At 38.4% G+C, this 18,517-nt stretch overlaps 1 protein-coding gene across 1 annotated transcript; it reads right to left on the bottom strand.

The window, feature by feature from the left end:
• Positions 1 to 1,067: 1,067 nt before the first annotated feature.
• Positions 1,068 to 5,216, bottom strand: fgf8b (fibroblast growth factor 8b). The gene is made up of 5 exons (XM_084400740.1): positions 4,640 to 5,216; positions 4,505 to 4,541; positions 2,999 to 3,185; positions 1,873 to 1,979; positions 1,068 to 1,458 (listed from the first exon to the last, which is right to left on the bottom strand). The coding sequence occupies exons 1-5, from the start codon at positions 4,669 to 4,671 to the stop codon at positions 1,183 to 1,185; spliced, it is 639 nt and encodes a 212-aa protein (XP_084256866.1). The 5' UTR covers positions 4,672 to 5,216; the 3' UTR covers positions 1,068 to 1,182.
• Between the last annotated feature and the right edge of the window lie 13,301 nt (positions 5,217 to 18,517).

The raw sequence follows: 18,517 nt of genomic DNA, 5'->3' as shown, positions 1-18,517 counted from the left end.
GAATGTTAACGAACAAGAGGATCATCCAGAACGGATTTCGTCTTTGCAACCACGGATTTCACAGGACGTTTCAGAGTGGTGTTTTTTTTTTCTGTAATTTTCTTATTCATTTTTAGATACGATGTTATACACCATTTAATCATGATATTTGTTGGAAAACTATGGTAATACAACAGTAATTGATCACAAAACAATTTCCTAAGGGGCGGTGAACAGTCTTACATAAGCAAGAGCTTACAGAAGCTACAGTAAACACTACATCAACACTAAGCGGAGGCAAAGCTTTGCCTTTTGTTTACATCGTAGAAACTACATTAAACGTATTATTGGAACTGATAAAAAAAAAAAAAAAAAAAAAATACTACAAATAATAGGACATAGCTTTGGAAATGGGGTGGACAAAACACTGTGCTCTTTGCCATAGTGAATCAAAAATAAAAGTTTGTGTTTACAATTATTTTGTATATATAAATATACACACATGCATATATTTAAGAAATAGTTGCTTATATATACTGTATATATATATATATATATATAATTTGTATTATATATAAATATAAATATTTTATATATAAATAAAAAAAAAATCTTAAATATATACATGCATGTGTGTGTATTTATATATACAAAATAATTATGCACAGTACACACACATATATTATGTAAACACAAACTTTTATTTTGGATGCGATTATCCGCGATTAATTGTGCAAAATATCTCCCTTTGGAGTGGACTTTAAGTTTTGTAACCTTGCAGATCTTTTTTATGCTCAAACAGCAACATTACAGACTAACTAAAGTTGAAAAAGTGAAATAGCATAATAGGACCCCTTAAAGAGTACTGTCCCTGTGAGAAGCTGTGTTATATCCCAAAAGGTAAAATTTGTGCACATTTTTCTGAGAGTGTTTGTGTGTCATGTGTTCTGTTGTCTTGTTGTATTCCCAGAGATGTGTTGCTCATTATTACAAGGGCTTACGGTGTCCTCTGTTCAGTCAACAGTTCAGTAATTGTCCCAGAACAAACTGTTCGTAGTACAGTCATTCATCTGTACAGCCTCCTTTTTTCTTTTTCTTTTTCTTTTACACAGCATCAGTTTGCCATGATGTCCAGAACTATGGATGCACATAGATTAGATTAACTCAAATTAAGACACTCCAGTATAAGATATGATACTGCCCTCAATTTGCGCTTGTGCGTTGATGGTGCTTAGTCCTCTTGTTGAGGGGATATGGGATTAAATCAAAAGGCTTCCTTTCTGTTAACAGGTGTCCTCTAGGAAGACGTTTCATGAAATGAGCCTCGCGCTGGTGCTGCTGGGTCTGCATGGCTTTCCTGGGTCGGCCCTTGCGTGTAAAGGCCATGTACCAGCCTTTGTACTTAGCGTTCTGCAAAGCCGTGTAGTTATTTTCCAGAACAATCTCAGTGAATATGCAGTCCCTGCCACGGCCCTTCCTCTGGCAACAAAAAGAGACAGACAGCGGAGGACTGAAATGACAAACTGCGAGATTTATGAGGCTCAGTTTTGTTCACAGGGCATGATGGGTTTACCTGTGATACGATTAGTGGCGTTCAAGCCCATTTAGATGTCTATATTTTATTCAAATCGTATGATTTCATTGCATTCAGCACTTGGCAGACTGTTTTATCCAAAGTGACTTACAGTTGCTTTTCCTGGGAATCAAACCCATGACCTTGGCATTTCTAGTGTCATGCTCTGTGTTTGAGTTAAAGGAAGGTATCTTGTAGATATCAGTGAAAAAATAATAATAAACATAAACACACTTAATTACAATTACATTTTCATGTCTATGCAAAAAAAAAAAAAGGGGGGGGGGGATTGGTTGGGGCACTTAAGGGGTTAAACTCACCCGTCCAATAAGCTTGCCTCTCTTGTTCATGCAAATGTAGTATCCTGTTTTTGCTCCTCTGATTCGAACCCGGCTTCCAAACGTGTCGGTTTCCACAATAAGTTTAGCTGGAAATGTGACAAAGTTTGTTACTTTTACACATCACTTTCAGGTGACATATACAATGAGTGATGCTTCTGCTTGTGTACTGGATAGTTTATGATTTGCATTGTTGTAATGTTGTCTGGGTTGGAATAAAGTGTGAACAAAACTGCTAATATTGAGTCTAGATGTGTGAAAGCAAGTGTGTGTTAGGCCAAGACTACAAAGAGTAAAAGTAAGAGTAACAAAGAGAGGTATAAACCAATGACGCTGACCTCACTTCTCTTCATAAACTGACTCATACTTTGAGTTGTAAAACTATGAAAATTCCTCGTAAAATGACCCTCCAAAAAAGTGGGCAAAGTGGATGGACTGCACGAGTGGAAAGAAAGATGGCTAGACACACAGAAATACTTTGGTGACAGGAATTCATTCCCAGCGGACGGGATTCTAACCGCTGTTTTGTTTGGAGAAGAAGTGCCGTAGCTCACTTAAAACAGGTGCCTTACTGTATAGCTTTAAAATTACACTGAGTTCAAGTAAAAACAAGATTGACTTTTCATTGCCTATTTGCAACATCAAGGCATACTATGAATCATATATTTAGCAGAATAATTTTGGTGCCAATAACTCTAAAACTTTAGATCATCATCTTGCTTCACACATAATACAGGAACATTTGCAATAAACATTTGTTTTGGAAGACATGAAAGATGAAAAATAATGATGTTCGAAAATTGCATGTCATATTTCTATCCTACAACTTTTATTATATGGAGAACTATTCAGGAAATGTTAAGACGGCAGAGGTAAGATGAGTACTGATGTGTTTTCCAGAAACGAAACGGGTTTCTCTTGAGATTCCCAAACTCAAAAATATAGAATCCATTTCAAACTATGCAGGTTACTTTTTGGCAATGACATTTACTGGACATTCTTTAAAGTAACCTGAGGTGATATCCTCAACTGACTGTTCTGTCCTATTGTTTAAAGCTGACAAAGTAAAATAATGCATAAAAGTGCCTCTGCAAAGATTGTGACTTGCCGTGAATATCTCCATCCTCGCCGTTGGCATTGACCCTCTTATTGCCCAGGACTTGTACATGTTTTCCACTGGTCCGGCTATAGAGCTGATAAGTCCTTGTTAATCTCCGACTCATCCTGTCCGACAGACGACTCTGCTCCGTTACGTGGTGCTTAAAATTGGGTACGGAGATGGACTGCATCGTCATCTATGAAAATGTGACAGAACATGCAGATTCATGGTGTAAACAGAAGACAGAAGAACTATATTACGATTGTTGATTAATTGTGTATATTAGAACAATGATAGAAACATTATGGGCAGCACTCTTAAGTACAATAAATTGTTTCTCATCAGATTCAAATAATGATTCCATATGTGCCTGGTCTTATGAAGTGGAGGACACAAGATGGTTGGCATTCTCACGGCAAGTGCGCTGTCCACACTCTAGATGACATGCCAATGAGGGTTCGTTTCAACCAACAGTGATCTTTCACCCCTGTCTCTCGGGTCTTTTCCCATAATGATTTTCTTTTGTAACTCAGCCATGTGCCTTGCCCACATGTTAGAGCCATTACCTTTAAAGTGAGGGGTTTACGCCTTTTCAAGATGTTTGACAATTTGCCAATGACTCTATTAATAATGAGTTGTTTTCACGGTTATAACACATTTACTACACACATATAACATCAAAGGATTAATGCGCGTAAAACACTTATCGTTTTCAGTGTGTCTTGCTGATGAATATTTGTAGGGGAGACAGAGTAGTGTTGTAACATTTTTGTTTCAATGTCTGTGACTGTTTTGTTTTGCATTATGTGACTAAAACTTTGACACATTATTCCCATTTACCTACAAATTTAGACATTTATAATTCTATGAATTATTTATAATCCATAAAAATGAATGTCAGGCACAACATTCATTGCAACCTAAATCTACAACAAAATTATTTAAAGGTTTACATTTTGTGCATGAATTTATTGTGGTATCCAAACATTCTTGTTAAAAATATATGATCTCGCATGATCACACCACCCAGTGTATTTCAAAATATTAAACATAAAATAAATATAACTGAAAACAGCACATCAAATTTGAAACAAATTTTGAAATATATGCTTACAACTCTGAAAATGAAGAGTGTGTTTGTCAACTCTAAGAGTTGTCACACCTGTATTTGTGGGTCCAATAGAAAACACTGGAAAGTCATGTTACAACCCTCCCAGTTATATTTCTATTTTAACATGTAGGTAAAAGTAAAAAGTGTATGTGGATGTTATATATCAAAGTAAACAAAACAGCCTGCTCATTCACTTGAAACTGTCCTTTAACATCCACTAACACCTAAAGTTATAAACCAGATCTAAACATTTTACTTTTACTTTATTTTATATATTTTTTTACAGAGACACTTACAACTACAGGTGATTTCACCCATGGTTAAACCTATGTTACAATATTAAAGTTTCTCAACAGTGTAGGATATACCTATTAGTTTGAGATGCTTGTTCGTAGAAAACTTACCTGAGTGTAAAAACACAGAGTCATGAATTGAAGGAATCTGAAATACAAAAATTGTGGATTATTATTATTATTATGTTTAAATAAAAATAGAACAGTTTAGCAATGAAACGTCTATATTAAGCATAGGCTACTTACAGGTAACGTAACCTCGATGATTTCAGCCTCATTGTGAGATTTCCAAACCCTGTCTGATTATTATCCCAAACGATAAGTTCTTCATTAATTCCACTGTGCGTGTATTTTATTGTGTGAAGATGCTCGGTCCATCGGACTTTCAGCAAAAATGACAGTAAATAAACTGAGTGACAGGACAAAATATAGCCTTCTGGTATCGATAGAATGTGTGATTTATTTATCCACTGAGTCCATGTCAAACGAATCCGTCAAGCAATTTGTATTCCTGAAAGTTCAAGCACCTTACATGCGACTGTTCTCACAAACATAATTCATGGTCGATGTCCAATTTCAGCGAATATACGAAAAATAAAACATTCTTCATTGAAAGTCACCGACAAGATCCGGCAGCGTGCGCGCGCCCATGCTGAGACTATGTTTCCACACGGTATCTCCAATTCTGATGTATTGCTAGCCTAAATGTCACTGGAAGAGACTGAAGTCACATTTGGGTTGATAAACTGTTATGTTTCCCTGACGAGAGGCTGAGAGCAGAAGCCTCACTGTGTCGGTCTCCACTTTCAAACTCCTAATGTCAAACCCACTCTTCACGTGCGTTACCTTTACTGAAGCGCCATCCCACTCCTCAACATTTCAACTCCTTCAAAGACATTCGTTAACCTGAATCATTACAAGAAAAGTTTAGGCTATCCAGTTAAAGATACACTCCCAAAACCTGAATCGAATTTTCATGAACAATGAACAATGTTTATTATTGGCTATTATCCTAAGCAAATAAAGACTTAGTGTTTGAAAAGGTAATTCATTTATGATGCTTTGTAGATAAGAATTAGATTAAGAAAAAAACATGGTTATAGTAGGCTAATTAGCACGGGCTAATACAAAGAACGCAATTTAACCTTAAATTTGTGATAAAAATGTAATTTGTCTAAAACGAGTTTATGTATTTTAAACAAGAGTTTGTGTCAAAGCTCCATAAAAGAAGTCGTATACAAAACATATCATAATCACAACTATTTAGCCTACATACTTTGTGATTTTTAAATTATCTATTAGCACTATATTATTACGTTTGTTCTGTCTCATACACATCATGAAATCAAAGTCCGAGTCCCATTTGGAATAACAGATGTATTTAAATTATATAGTTCTAAAAGTATAACATTAAATGCAAAAATAACTGTTTCTTCCAGAAATAGGCTATCGCTTCAGAGTAATAATAATAAAAAAAATGGACTTGTGTCACATAAATTGTAATTAGTTTTAATTTACAATAGGCAAAAATAAAATATAGCCTATACTTTTACTTTTTTTTTTTTTTTATTAGAAAAGTCATGACATTTGTATTGAACTATCTAATGAGTAACATACTTGCTTGCTTAGTTGGGAAAAAGAGTGATTAAGAGGGTTAACAGCACCTACACGAAATATAATAACCTGAAAACCCACATTGTTACATCACCTCTTCATCATTAAAAATATGCACTTTTTTGCAATAGTTAATGTTACGTGCATATTAACATTACCTGCAAAATCATGACAGACTTAATGCTCATTATATATTTTACATATTTAAAAAAAATTATAATTTATCATTGTTGTTACTGGTTTAAATACACCTCCCAACGAGACAAACCAAAGAAATGCATAACCTAGCCTTTTTTTTTTTTGAGGGGAAAAATTCTCCCACAAGGAAAAGGGAAAAATTGCAAAGATTCTGGTATGCACATAACATATACAGCTACATTAGTCTATACCCTGGCTGCCTGTAATACTTTACTTCATGTGCCTTTGTGGTGACCCTAGTTTTCTTTTTTTCTTTTTTCACTCACACACACTACATGTGTAAGTAATATACGCTCCATGAGAGTACTGGACTTCAGATGTTTATAACATCTAATGGCTAGACATGTGCTGTCAGTACTACAGCTTAGTTAACTTTGATACAGTAGATCCACCAAAAAACAAAGCATTTAACAATTCAGATATTACAGGGAGGAATTGAAGTCTTAGTCTGCAGCCTATGCTTGTGATAATGTAATACTTCAAGTTCATATCATGCTTCCAGCAGCATACACTAAATGTCTTAATGCAATGCTGCATCACAAAGCTGTAATGGCCCTGGATCATTGGACTAGAAACCACTGGCATATCTCAATTGCATATTGAGATGTCTTTATCTGCTATAGTGGGCTTTTTCCCTTTAAATACAGGCTTTACTCTTGCCTTTACAGCCTATGCTTGTGATAATGTAATACTTCAAGTTCATATCATGCTTCCAGCAGCATACACTAAATGTCTTAATGCAATGCTGCATCACAAAGCTGTAATGGCCCTGGATCATTGGACTAGAAACCACTGGCATATCTCAATTGCATATTGAGATGTCTTTATCTGCTATAGTGGGCTTTTTCCCTTTAAATACAGGCTTTACTCTTGCCTTTACAGCCTATGCTTGTGATAATGTAATACTTCAAGTTCATATCATGCTTCCAGCAGCATACACTAAATGTCTTAATGCAATGCTGCATCACAAAGCTGTAATGGCCCTGGATCATTGGACTAGAAACCACTGGCATATCTCAATTGCATATTGAGATGTCTTTATCTGCTATAGTGGGCTTTTTCCCTTTAAATACAGGCTTTACTCTTGCCTTTAATACACTCATATCCTGCAATGACCATAACATGGATCACTGCAAGTTCCACCAATCTCAGACTGAGACTATAATTCCCATGCATGACTCAAACCCCAAAAAAGAAGGATTTTCACACCTTTGAGCACTCATAGGAGCGACAAAACAGCTGCTAAGCAGCATAGAACATGTCATTATCGGTATTGGTTTAATTCTGTCCCATAAATTACTCATATCAGCCTATGTGCTGGCTTAGAGGGTGAGAATGTACCTGATTGATTAGTTCCAGAGGGAGACGGCCACAAGTGATTTTGCCACATGGAATGATTCAGTGCACTAGTTAGTCAGGTCCTTTCTCAGATATTACTCTGGATTTGTGTGTTTAAAACTTTTGTTCATGTCCTATCCTGGATTTTAATGTGTTTTTTGCAATCATATATGTTAAGGTAAAGAGTAGCCTGAAAGTCTTTTGCTTGAAATCATGTTTAGAATATGCTTATTTATGAGATTTTTGGAGTATAAATGAAAATATATTTTGTGTGATTACCTTTATTCAACTTCGTTACTGTCACATGCCCGTTCTGTTTTTTATTTAATTCCTGTGTTTCCTTTGTTCTCCATTATCCTGCCACTAGTTAGCTTCCTTGGTTACTGATTGTTACACACCTGTTTCATATTCCGTTGGTTAACCTCCCTTCTGTATTTAAGCCTTCAGTTCTCATAGCTCTTTGTTCGGTGTTGATTTTCATCTAGGTTATACATGGTTGTTTTGCTAAGCTTTCTCCTGTGATCTCCTGCATGTTCTTTTGTTGGATTTTTGATTAATGTTATGTGGAAGCAGGAGAGAACCCAAACGCAGACAGTGTGCAGATATTAACACGGTTTTATTAAGACACAAATGGGAAAACAAAACCCACGATGGGGTAAAACAAGGCTGGTGGGCAAAAACAAAGACAGACTACACTGGACAGAGACTAGACAGCTGACTAGACAAATAACTAACAGCAACAAGATCAGAACTTTACTAGGCAGAGTTCTTCACAAATACTCACAGGAAGGTTTTCATTCAGGTAAAGTATCATGGAATACTCACACAATGAATAACAATGAACCAGCACAGGACAGCAAACACAAGGGGATTAAATAGGGAACTAATGATAGCACAACAGGTGACACTGGTGAAGTAATAATGAAGACTCAACAAGGGTAACAAGGGGGCGGGGTTACGTGACGAGACAACGCAAGCACATGAAACATGGGCCTGTCATGATTCTGCCGCAAGACAAGAGAAAATCAAAGACAAGAAGGCAGAATCATGACAATTAAAGACTGTTTTTGTTAAATTATCCATTGTCATGTGCTCTCTACAGCCACACTGTTACATGGGCAACATTTCTCAGATGACAAATGTCTTGATTCATTTCCATTCAATTAATCGCTAACACTTTACAATAAGGTATCATTTGTTAACATTAGTTAATTACATAACATGAACTTACAATGGACAATGCTTATACAGCATTTATTAATCTTAATAATTCCAACATTTACTAATACATTTTTAAAATCAAAAGTTGTGTCTGTAAAAGGAATAGGAATCTGTCATTGTTTTACTCACCCTCATTTTCTTCGAAACCCCTAGGCTTACGTTCAGCTTTGTAACACTTATGAAAATATTTCTAATATTACTATTTTTTTGTGCATTCATCTATTGAGTGGCTTAGTCCAAGTCTTATGAAGAGACATGATCACTTTATATGATGAACACATTTAATTTAGGCTTCTATTCATATAAACATTGATCAAAAGAAAAACAGTACATAGTGCATATCAGATATCATCCAAGAACAAACCTCACTGTGTGAAGTGTTAAATAATTTATTGATCATATAACAGCCTTATTGATAATATAGCATAAATGTGGGTTCTTAGCTGTTTTATAACTGTAAAAAGTGAACAGTTGGATCAACTTAAAAAAATTACTTCAATTGGTAACACCTAAAGAAATTAAGTTTTCTCAACTTAAATTATCACGTTTTATCGTGAAAAACGTGATAATTTAAGTTGAGAAACCTTAATTTCTTTAGGTGTTACCAATTGAAGTAATTTTTTTAAGTTGATCCAACTGTTCACTTATATTATTATCCTTATCATGTGCAAAATGATTTTGACAAGACATATCAGATTACATAACACATTAAAGCCTGTATATTTTCAACAAAACAATTTTGTCTTTCACCCTCAAATCGCCTCATAAAACCTTAGCACCCCAAACCAAATTTATTCTACTAGATTCACTGACTTGACTCATCATTATGGACCTGATAGTACTTTCAAAATACTCTCCACCTGATCATTCTCCGTCTGCAACAGTTATCAATCAAATGATCATTAAGTTTGTTCACTCCATGATCCAAGTAACTATTCACCTGCCTTGTGCTGATCCTGCTGTTGGTTCAATAAACTTATCATTGCAGCAGTATTCCTGTTCTCTCTCATCCCTGTGTCTGTGCTGAACCATAACAATATGCAGTGTATTCACAATTGGTATAACATTCTCTGTTTTTCTTGGCTTTTGAGACCTTAATTCTGTATGTTCATTTTTCTGATAACGCTCACTGCACATAAAAGCGTAACTCATTCAAAATAGTAAATTCCACAATTTGTATATATAACAGAACATTGTCTCCTTTATTTGACCCTGTCTTTTTCTCCGCTTTTAAACACCCTCTACAACAATCCGTTCAGGGTGAGGAGTTTGTTTTCTTTCTTGTTCTCCCTCACTCTATCTCTCTGTGGTCAAACAGCCAAAATAATTCAGCAGTGGTTAACCAAGAGTCATGCTTTTGTCAAGTTTGTGGGAACCCAAGAGTACATTTTAATATCACAGCCATGTTTTAATTCAAACTTAACCAGGTCTGGTCCAGGTCTGCCATCTGCCATCTGGTCATTGAGTGGTTGATGCTCTTCCAAACATTGTCCCTGTCCTTCTAAATAGCAGCAGAAAAATAAAATAGAGAGACAGAGTGAAACAAGAACCCTGGCACAAGGATCTCTGGTTATTCTTAGAGGAAGAGGGGAATGAGTAAATGTCTGAAGCAGCTAATATGAGACCACTCCATTAAGTAAAGTATTATTCACTCCACCTGATGCCAAGAATAAAAATACGCACCACTAAAGAGAGGGAGTGGTGGAAAGGTAGACACCATGGAGGAAAATAAAACGGAATGTGCCTTGAATGTGGAAACAAAGTTGGAAGTAGATCACAGGTGTCATCCAGTAACACTAATCACAATATGCTTTTGGATGATACATGCTGTCAGAGACTGCACTGAATCCAGCCGTGATTGTACTGTAACTGCCTGGATAGCAGGCATGTGTTAATGCTTTTAGCACAAGCTAATCTAAGGGAACTGTCTTTAAACATTTTCAGTGAAAGTGAAAAGGGGGGTTCAAACTTGCTGTGTTCGGTGCCTTATTGGTTACAAAGGTTATAGTAGCAGTTATTGACATTCCATAATTGCACCTAGACTGTGAGTAGGCCTACTACATTTCATTTCTATTTTCTTAATTTTCTTTTCAAGGGCAGTTAGGGATCTCGGTAACACTTTGCAATGAGGTTCAATTCGTTAAAGTGTCCATGAAATCAAAACTGATTTGTTTTTGTATATTTTTTTAAAACATAAATGTGCCCTCATAATCTTTAATCCAAAGTTTATCTCCCCCTTGTAATATTGCTTGCTCAGCAGCCTGCTCAGATCACAGCAATTAGACAACAGTCCAATCAATAGTTCACCCAAAAATGAAAATTATCCCATACTTTACTACCCTCAAGCCATTTGTGTAAATAACTTTCTTCAATCGGAGTTATATTAAAAAATATCCTGGCTCTTCCAAGCTTTTATAATGGGAGTCAATAGAGCCTGAGTTTTTGAAGCGATATCGAATATGGAGATAAACACTTGGCAATATTGGTTTATTTACAGTAATGCCAATAAAGCAAATTTCTGAACTGAATTGATAAAGGTTATAATTAATGATTTTTAAGGAGTAGCCTATTTGCAGCACACTGTACTTGTATATTAGCACCCTTTGTTGTTTGCTTTTGGCTTCTGATAGAGTGTTTGGCACTGGAAATGTAAATATGTTAGCCTATCTGTTATCTATCTATAAGGGGATAGAGAACGATTCAGACAGTGTTAATATGCTTTCCATTCGGACGAACGAAGTCTGGCTCCGGTCTAGAGACACAATAGCACAGAGCAAATCATATGCACGAGTCGGCGCAGACCACAAAACGGACTCATTTGAATTCTGCACAGAATGCCATATTTTAAAGCGATATGGAGGCGACTAGGAGGAAACTGTGGCTTTACAGAGCTCAACGGCTCTGGCCGAGCTGTGAAATAAATGAAACGCGATTGGCTATTTTCAAAAAGGGGAGGAGCTGCTCGATATATCCCGCCCTGTCTTCCTGTTTCAGTGGAAATTACTTCAACACATTGAATAAGGCCTTTTAACAAGCAGATTATGGCTCTGTGGAAAACTCAATCCTGATTGGTTAGTCGCACCACCCACCAATCACTATTGTATACCACATTGCCCTGGGTAACTGAAACCTGCGTTACTTTTATATTTCTCATATCTCTTGTTTTATACAAATGCAATAGGCATGATCTTGCGTCTCATTTAAATATTCTATTGAAAATTACATCGCTTTAGTTGGCCATTAATATTAGGCATACAGTGACAGCATTGGTCTTGTTGCAAGGCTAAAAGTTTCGTACTGTACAATATATATATATATTTTTTTTAATGGAAGCTTTAAAACAGGTAATATTCAGGAATTACAGTAATTATCATTCATTTTATTTGATGATTGGCTGTGTGATAATAATGTACAATCAGTGACATCATCATCTTAATATATGCTTATACTAATTGTTCATTGTTAGTTCATGATAAACACCTAATGCATTAATGTTAACAAACTGAATCTTATTGGAAAGTGTTGCCTGCCAGCATCTTTAAGTCAGGCCAAGGTAGCGGATAGTTCAGGTTAAGAATGCTCCTGGTCTCTGCTTTTACTCTGCTCTCTCCGCCAAGGGGTTTTTCCATTGACATGGGTGCTCCACTCCACTGAATGAGATCTGATTTACTGTCTTGTAAACACATAGGAAGTAGCATTGAGAACGGTTTAACAAAGTCAATAAAAGCAGATATCATTCTTGGTATAGGGCATGCATGTGGTCTCCCTCATGCACGCACTTACACTCACACACTAAAGCAAACACACACTTTTGTGCCTTTTGCTCCCCCTTTCTTCTGTTTTTCTGTTCTGGGCTGGAGAAAAGCGATTGCTTTTGCAGGCCTACCTGCAAGTTTGCTTTGAGTCTTTCTCTTTTTCATCTGGGTGCAGAAAAGTGGCCCCTGGTGTCCAAACAGCTGTGTAGACCTGGGAGGGAAAGAGGCTTGAAAAAGGGACGAGAAGAAAGAGAGAAAATTCAGTGGACCTCAGAGACTCTCTTTTCTGCCTCTTTCCCGTTCTTTAACTCTCTCTCTCTTTCTAGCTCTCTCCTCTCCATTTCTCTCTTCACATCCCCCCTTTTCTCTCCCTCTCTGTCTTATTTCACTTGTCCTCTCTCTTTGACTTTCTGCTCTTCATCTCCTCCCATCTGTGCTTTTCCAGCCTCTTTCATTCTACCTCTCCCTCTCTGCTCCTAAAACAGCTTTAGGCCTCTGAAAGATGAGATAGAAATGATTTTTCTATCCTAAACATTTTTGTCCCAGGTGCATCATCGATCAGACCCTCTAGTGCGATTATGTTTCCGAGTTTTTAACTTCTTCGAAAACCCCTCCCGAAAGAGCTTTCTTTAGTACAGTATGGTGGTGGAAATCCCATTTGCTCAAAACCTGCAAGATATGTATATACTGTATATGGTCTGAATATAAATGTACAAGGTCCTGGGCTAACTAAACTGTCGTCTGTCCAAAGTTAGGGGGAGAGATGGCTGAAATCTTCCTAGGAGCTATATGGGAGTGTTACCTCCCACAACGGAATTCGCTCCGGAGAGGGTCACTGCTACCCTGTCACTACCTGCTATATCATCTTTCATCCTAAAAAAAAGACGGAAAGCCAAAAGATGAAATGGCTCGCTTTTGACCCTAATACTTGGACTTTTAAACTTTTTTGGGGGGCAGAATTCTTGTTGAGAGACATATGGTGATTGATAGGAAACTTAAATCAGAGCTCTACTGATCTCTGTAGGCTTGCGTTCCAATGGACCAGAAACTCTCAGATAAAGCTCAATATTAATTAAACTTAAAGAATAAAATAATAAAATAATAGAATAATAGAAGATCACTGCAGCACATTTACAATGAAACATTCCCAAACCCTGAACGTTTGCTGGAGGATTTAAGGTACCTCATTAGATCACTTTTCAGACTTCAACTGCTCAAATTTTGAGAAATCAGAAAAGGTTTTAAACCCATCTGTTTTTTTATTTAGTTAGAAATTCATTGCAGACTTTATATCTCAAATGTCAATTCCAAATTTGAAACACAGATCAGAGAAGCTGCAAAATAGGCGTTCTGACTCACCTGCTTCTCCAGAAAAGTTGCAACACGTTTCAAGAGACTATATAGAAAAAAAGAGCAAGAGAGGGAGAAAGAGCATATATATATGTTTTTGGCTGCGGATTCGGGTAATGTTGGAGCTCATCCGCGCATCTCTAATATATACATACATACACACACACACACACACACACACACACACACATATATATATATATACTATATATATATATATATATATATATATGTGTGTGTGTGTGTGTGTGTGTGTGTGTACTCACATGCAAAACAAAGCGAGAAAACAGAAAGGGATTCGGCTGGCCAGCGTTTCAGAGGGAACTCATCGCGGAGAGGATGAGAGGGGAAAAAAGGGCAGTGTTGAGAGCGGTAATGTTTGTTTAGTCCCCATCAAAGCCAGGCCTGATTACTTTACCATGCTGAGGTTTAGCCTGCTGCAGCATCTCTCTCTTCAACCTTAACATCACCCTCACTACCTCAGCTTTACTGTCCTCAGATCCATCGTTTGCTCCCTTAAAACAAGATTTTAGAGACCCCATTTCTCAAACAAACAAATAAACAAATAAATATATGTAAGTAAATAAATAAGCAATGAAAGCATGTAACAATAATAATAATAATAATAATAATAAACAATACATTTATTTAATAATACATTTTAGAATTTGTTTAGGTTTTTGGTTTAGCGGAGGTGTGGTGTAGGTAGACGAGAACCGAAAAATGAGAACTGAAACACAGGCATATAAATACTAGGAGCATGTATGTATGTACTGTATGTATGTATGAATTTATGTACAGTATGTATAGATTTTTTATAGTTTTTATTGAAAGGATCCCCATTAGCTACAGCCGTGCTGGGGTCCTGAAAAATATGTACATAAACAAAAGAAAAAAGTCATTAAAAATACAACAAATAAATGGAAAAGGTAAATACACATACACATACACATATACACATACATATACCTCATCTAGTTCACATGTATGTATGTATGTATGTATGTATGAATCTACAGTTTGTATGTACGTACAGTATGTTTGTATGTATTTATGATTGTATGTACAATATGTATGTATGTATGTATGCATGTATTTCTGAACTTGCGATGCGTCGATGATGCTTTGGGAACACCCCTGCGTGATTGCATCTGAAGCACGTGTGTCAACTAGTCCAATGGCAAGAGTGAACGTCACAGGCGGGTGACGTCATGACCAGGAAAGGATAAAAGCACATCCGGTTTAGAACCGTGCTAGCTTCTGTGCCTCAGCAAGCGCTCTGTGTCAAACTGTCTGTTATATTTATTGTTGTCTGTCACGAAAACCGTACAGCTTCATATATATCTATCATGGCGTCTAAACAATCATTCAAGTTGTGTGCTTCTCCCTGCCCTCGTTATCTTACGGGTGGGGATACACACGAACTTTGTGTGATGTGTTTGGGAGCGGAGCATGCTCTGTCAGCCTTCGAGGGGGCTGCCGTTTTGCACACTCCGCTCTCGCCTGTCACTCTTTGAGGAGGGTGTTCAGGTGAGCGTTCCCTGCTGTTTGGGCCCCGCTGCAGCCGAGGCAGCACGGAAGCTCTTAACGTGGGGGTCGCAAATGGATCTCACGGCAGGGTTTGAGACGAGCCCCGCCCTTTCTCAACCTTTACCTGTGAGATCCAGTGCTCTCTCTCCGGAGTTGGAAGCCCGCCCCAGGGTTCCTTCCGCTATGGAAGAGGCACCGGTGCTTCAGCTGTCTAGTTCCGAGGAACTAAATGTGCTGAACATAGAAATGGGGGAAGAAGAAATGTCAGCTTCTTCCCCAGCATATGAGGAGCTGGTGGAGGTATTGTCTCGTGCTGTGTCAAAGTTGAATATTGAATGGGCAGCCGAGAAGCAAGGCGCTCGTCCCAAAAGCCTATTAGGCGAGCGCTTTCTATCATCTAGTTCAGTACCTCCACCAAGGGGACTTCCATTTTTCCACGACCTACATAAAGAGCTATCAAGGTCGTGGAATAAACCATATTCTTCTAGAGTTTTTATCCCTCATGTTCATGTTTATTCAGATATAAGGGGGCTAAAGGAATATGGTTATGGGGCGATGCCGAAAGTAGAACAACCACTTGCCAGTTATCTTTCACCAGCATCGGCATCGTCCCTGAAGTCCCCAATGCTGCCCACTAAGCCATTAAAAACATAATCTATGTTAGTGGGTGAAGCATATACGGCAGCAGATCAGGCCGGGGAATGCCTTCACACTATGGCTATATTACAGGCATACCAGGCTGACCTGCTGAGGGACCTGGAGACTAGCGAGGGGGCGGGGCCTGACGTGGTGAGAGAACTGCGTCGGACCACCGATCTGTCTCTCCGAGCCACTAAAGAAACCGCCCGTGCTATTGGGCGGTCAATGGCAGCTAATGTGGCTTCGGAGAGACACCTATGGTTAAATTTATCTGATATTACAGACAAGGATAAATATTTTCTGTTGGATGCCCTGCTATTGGCTGGCCTCTTCGGTGAAGCAGTTAACACCGTGGTAGAGAGGTTTCAGGAGGCGAAAAAGCAAGTGGAGGCGTTCAAACGATATCTCCCTCGCCATCAACAGCCGGCAAGCTCCTCATACCGAGCGCAACAGAAGGAGAGTGTTGCCTCTCGTGCCCCCCGCCCCCTCAAAAAACATGGGGTGTGGGACGACACACTCAGCCGAAGCCTACTAAGCAGCAGACCGATCTGAGGAACGTTCTGTTGGCGAAGAAGGCTTCGGCAAAGAAGAGGGAACTTCCGAGGGCAGCCCCCTCCAGGGTGGAGCAGTGATCTTCGTCTTCTGAATCGTTCAGTCAAGAAATTGAAATTCAAAATGCTAACGTTGAAGCAGTTTGTGACTCAAATCAGATCTGAGGACTGGTTTGTCACAATAGATCTTAAAGACGCATACTTCCATGTCTCCATCCTTCCACAACACAGGAAGTTCCTAAGGTTCGCTTGTGGGGGCAAAGCCTACCAGTATGGGGTTCTTCCATTTGGTCTAGCTCTATCACCCCGCACGTTCACGAAATGCGTAGATGCAGCTCTAGCCCCGCTCAGGCTGCAAGGCATATGTATACTGAACTATATAGACGACTGGCTTATCTTAGCGGAGTCGGAACAACTGGCGGTTCGGCATCGAGATGTCGTTCTCGCGCATATGAAGAAATTGGGGTTGAGATTGAATGCCAAGAAAAGTGTACTTTCTCCAGCAGAGAGGACCACCTTTCTTGGTGTCGTGTGGGATTCAGTGACAATGAGGGCCGTGCTCTCGCCTGCTCGTGTCTCTTCGATCCTCACAGTTGTAAAAGAGATAAAGCTAGGTCAGTCAATCACTGTAAAACAGTTTCAAAGGTTGTTGGGTCTGATGGCAGCCGCGTCCAACATTATACCTTTCGGCCTGCTATACATGAGGCCCAATCCAAGCAGACGGTTAGCAAGTGGATAGTCGAGGCTATCTCTCATATGAGGTTCTGGGCCAGCCTTCACCTTTGCGCACTAGAGCCCATTCTACTTGGGGTACGGTGGCCTCCAAGGCCCTAATTTCTGGGGTGTCTAATTTCTAAGTTTCTGATGCAGCTGGCTGGTCTTCGCCTCTTACGTTTGTCAGATTTTATGACCTAGACATGGATACCCCGGGGTCTAGAGTTCTCATGTTGTGACAGTTTAACACGACAGGTTCTTGGCCGTATGGCGTTCGGGCATTCTCGTTCCCAAAGCGTCATCGACGCATCGCAAGTTCCCTTGATGCGTCACTTTGCCATACTTCCTACATCCCTGTGATCGACTTGCTTCGGCCTTTTTTGAAGCTAGCGCGGTTCTCAACCGGATGTGCTTTCGCCATTGGACTAGTTGGCATGTGCTTCAGACGCAATCACGCAGGGGCGTTCCCATATCGTCATCGATGCATCGTCTCGTTGCCTACTCAGTGAACTACGGTTACAGTCGTAACCTGAGACGGTATGTATGTATGTATGTATGTACAGTAAGTATAGTATGTATGTATGTATGTATGTATGTACAGTATGTATGTATGTATGTATGTATGTATGTATGAATGAATGAATGAACGAACATTACTAATAATTATTATTATTATTGCTACACTATTGTTTCATTTCAGGATTAATACAACTCTTAAAGTGTCAACTCTATAGACAGTGAATATTTGCCACATAATATTGTACATGTACTGTCCTAGAACAAATTGGTTCACACAGTTTAAATGGGCTGAACATTTAATGGCTGCCTTTATATTTTAGGAAGGGGGTCCGTAGTCATATTTGGGTGTCCATGGCAAAGAAAACATTTAAAAAACACTACCTTAAAATACTTCTTGATAGCATTATTGAATTGATGTCATTTTTTTTATTTTTTTTTATCTCTTGTTAAATAGAGACTGACATGTTGAGGTGAGATACACAGAGATCTGACATGATAAATCTTACTTGGTGGTTTTGGTTGGTATTTGGTATGACATTAGTTTGTTGGCATCCCCAGTCCTCCATATATCCCATGGTGCATCAGTCTCACTGCAACTGTAAAAGTCACTGTAAAAGTCAGCTATTTCATCATGGAAACAGGACTCCTCTTTCCCACAGCCAGCCTGGAGAACTAATCATCTGTCTGTCACAGAG

This window comes from Rutilus rutilus (genome assembly GCF_951802725.1).
Source record: "Rutilus rutilus genome assembly, chromosome: 2".
NCBI lineage: Eukaryota > Metazoa > Chordata > Actinopteri > Cypriniformes > Leuciscidae > Rutilus > Rutilus rutilus.
This window is presented reverse-complemented; position numbering and strand designations above follow the sequence as displayed.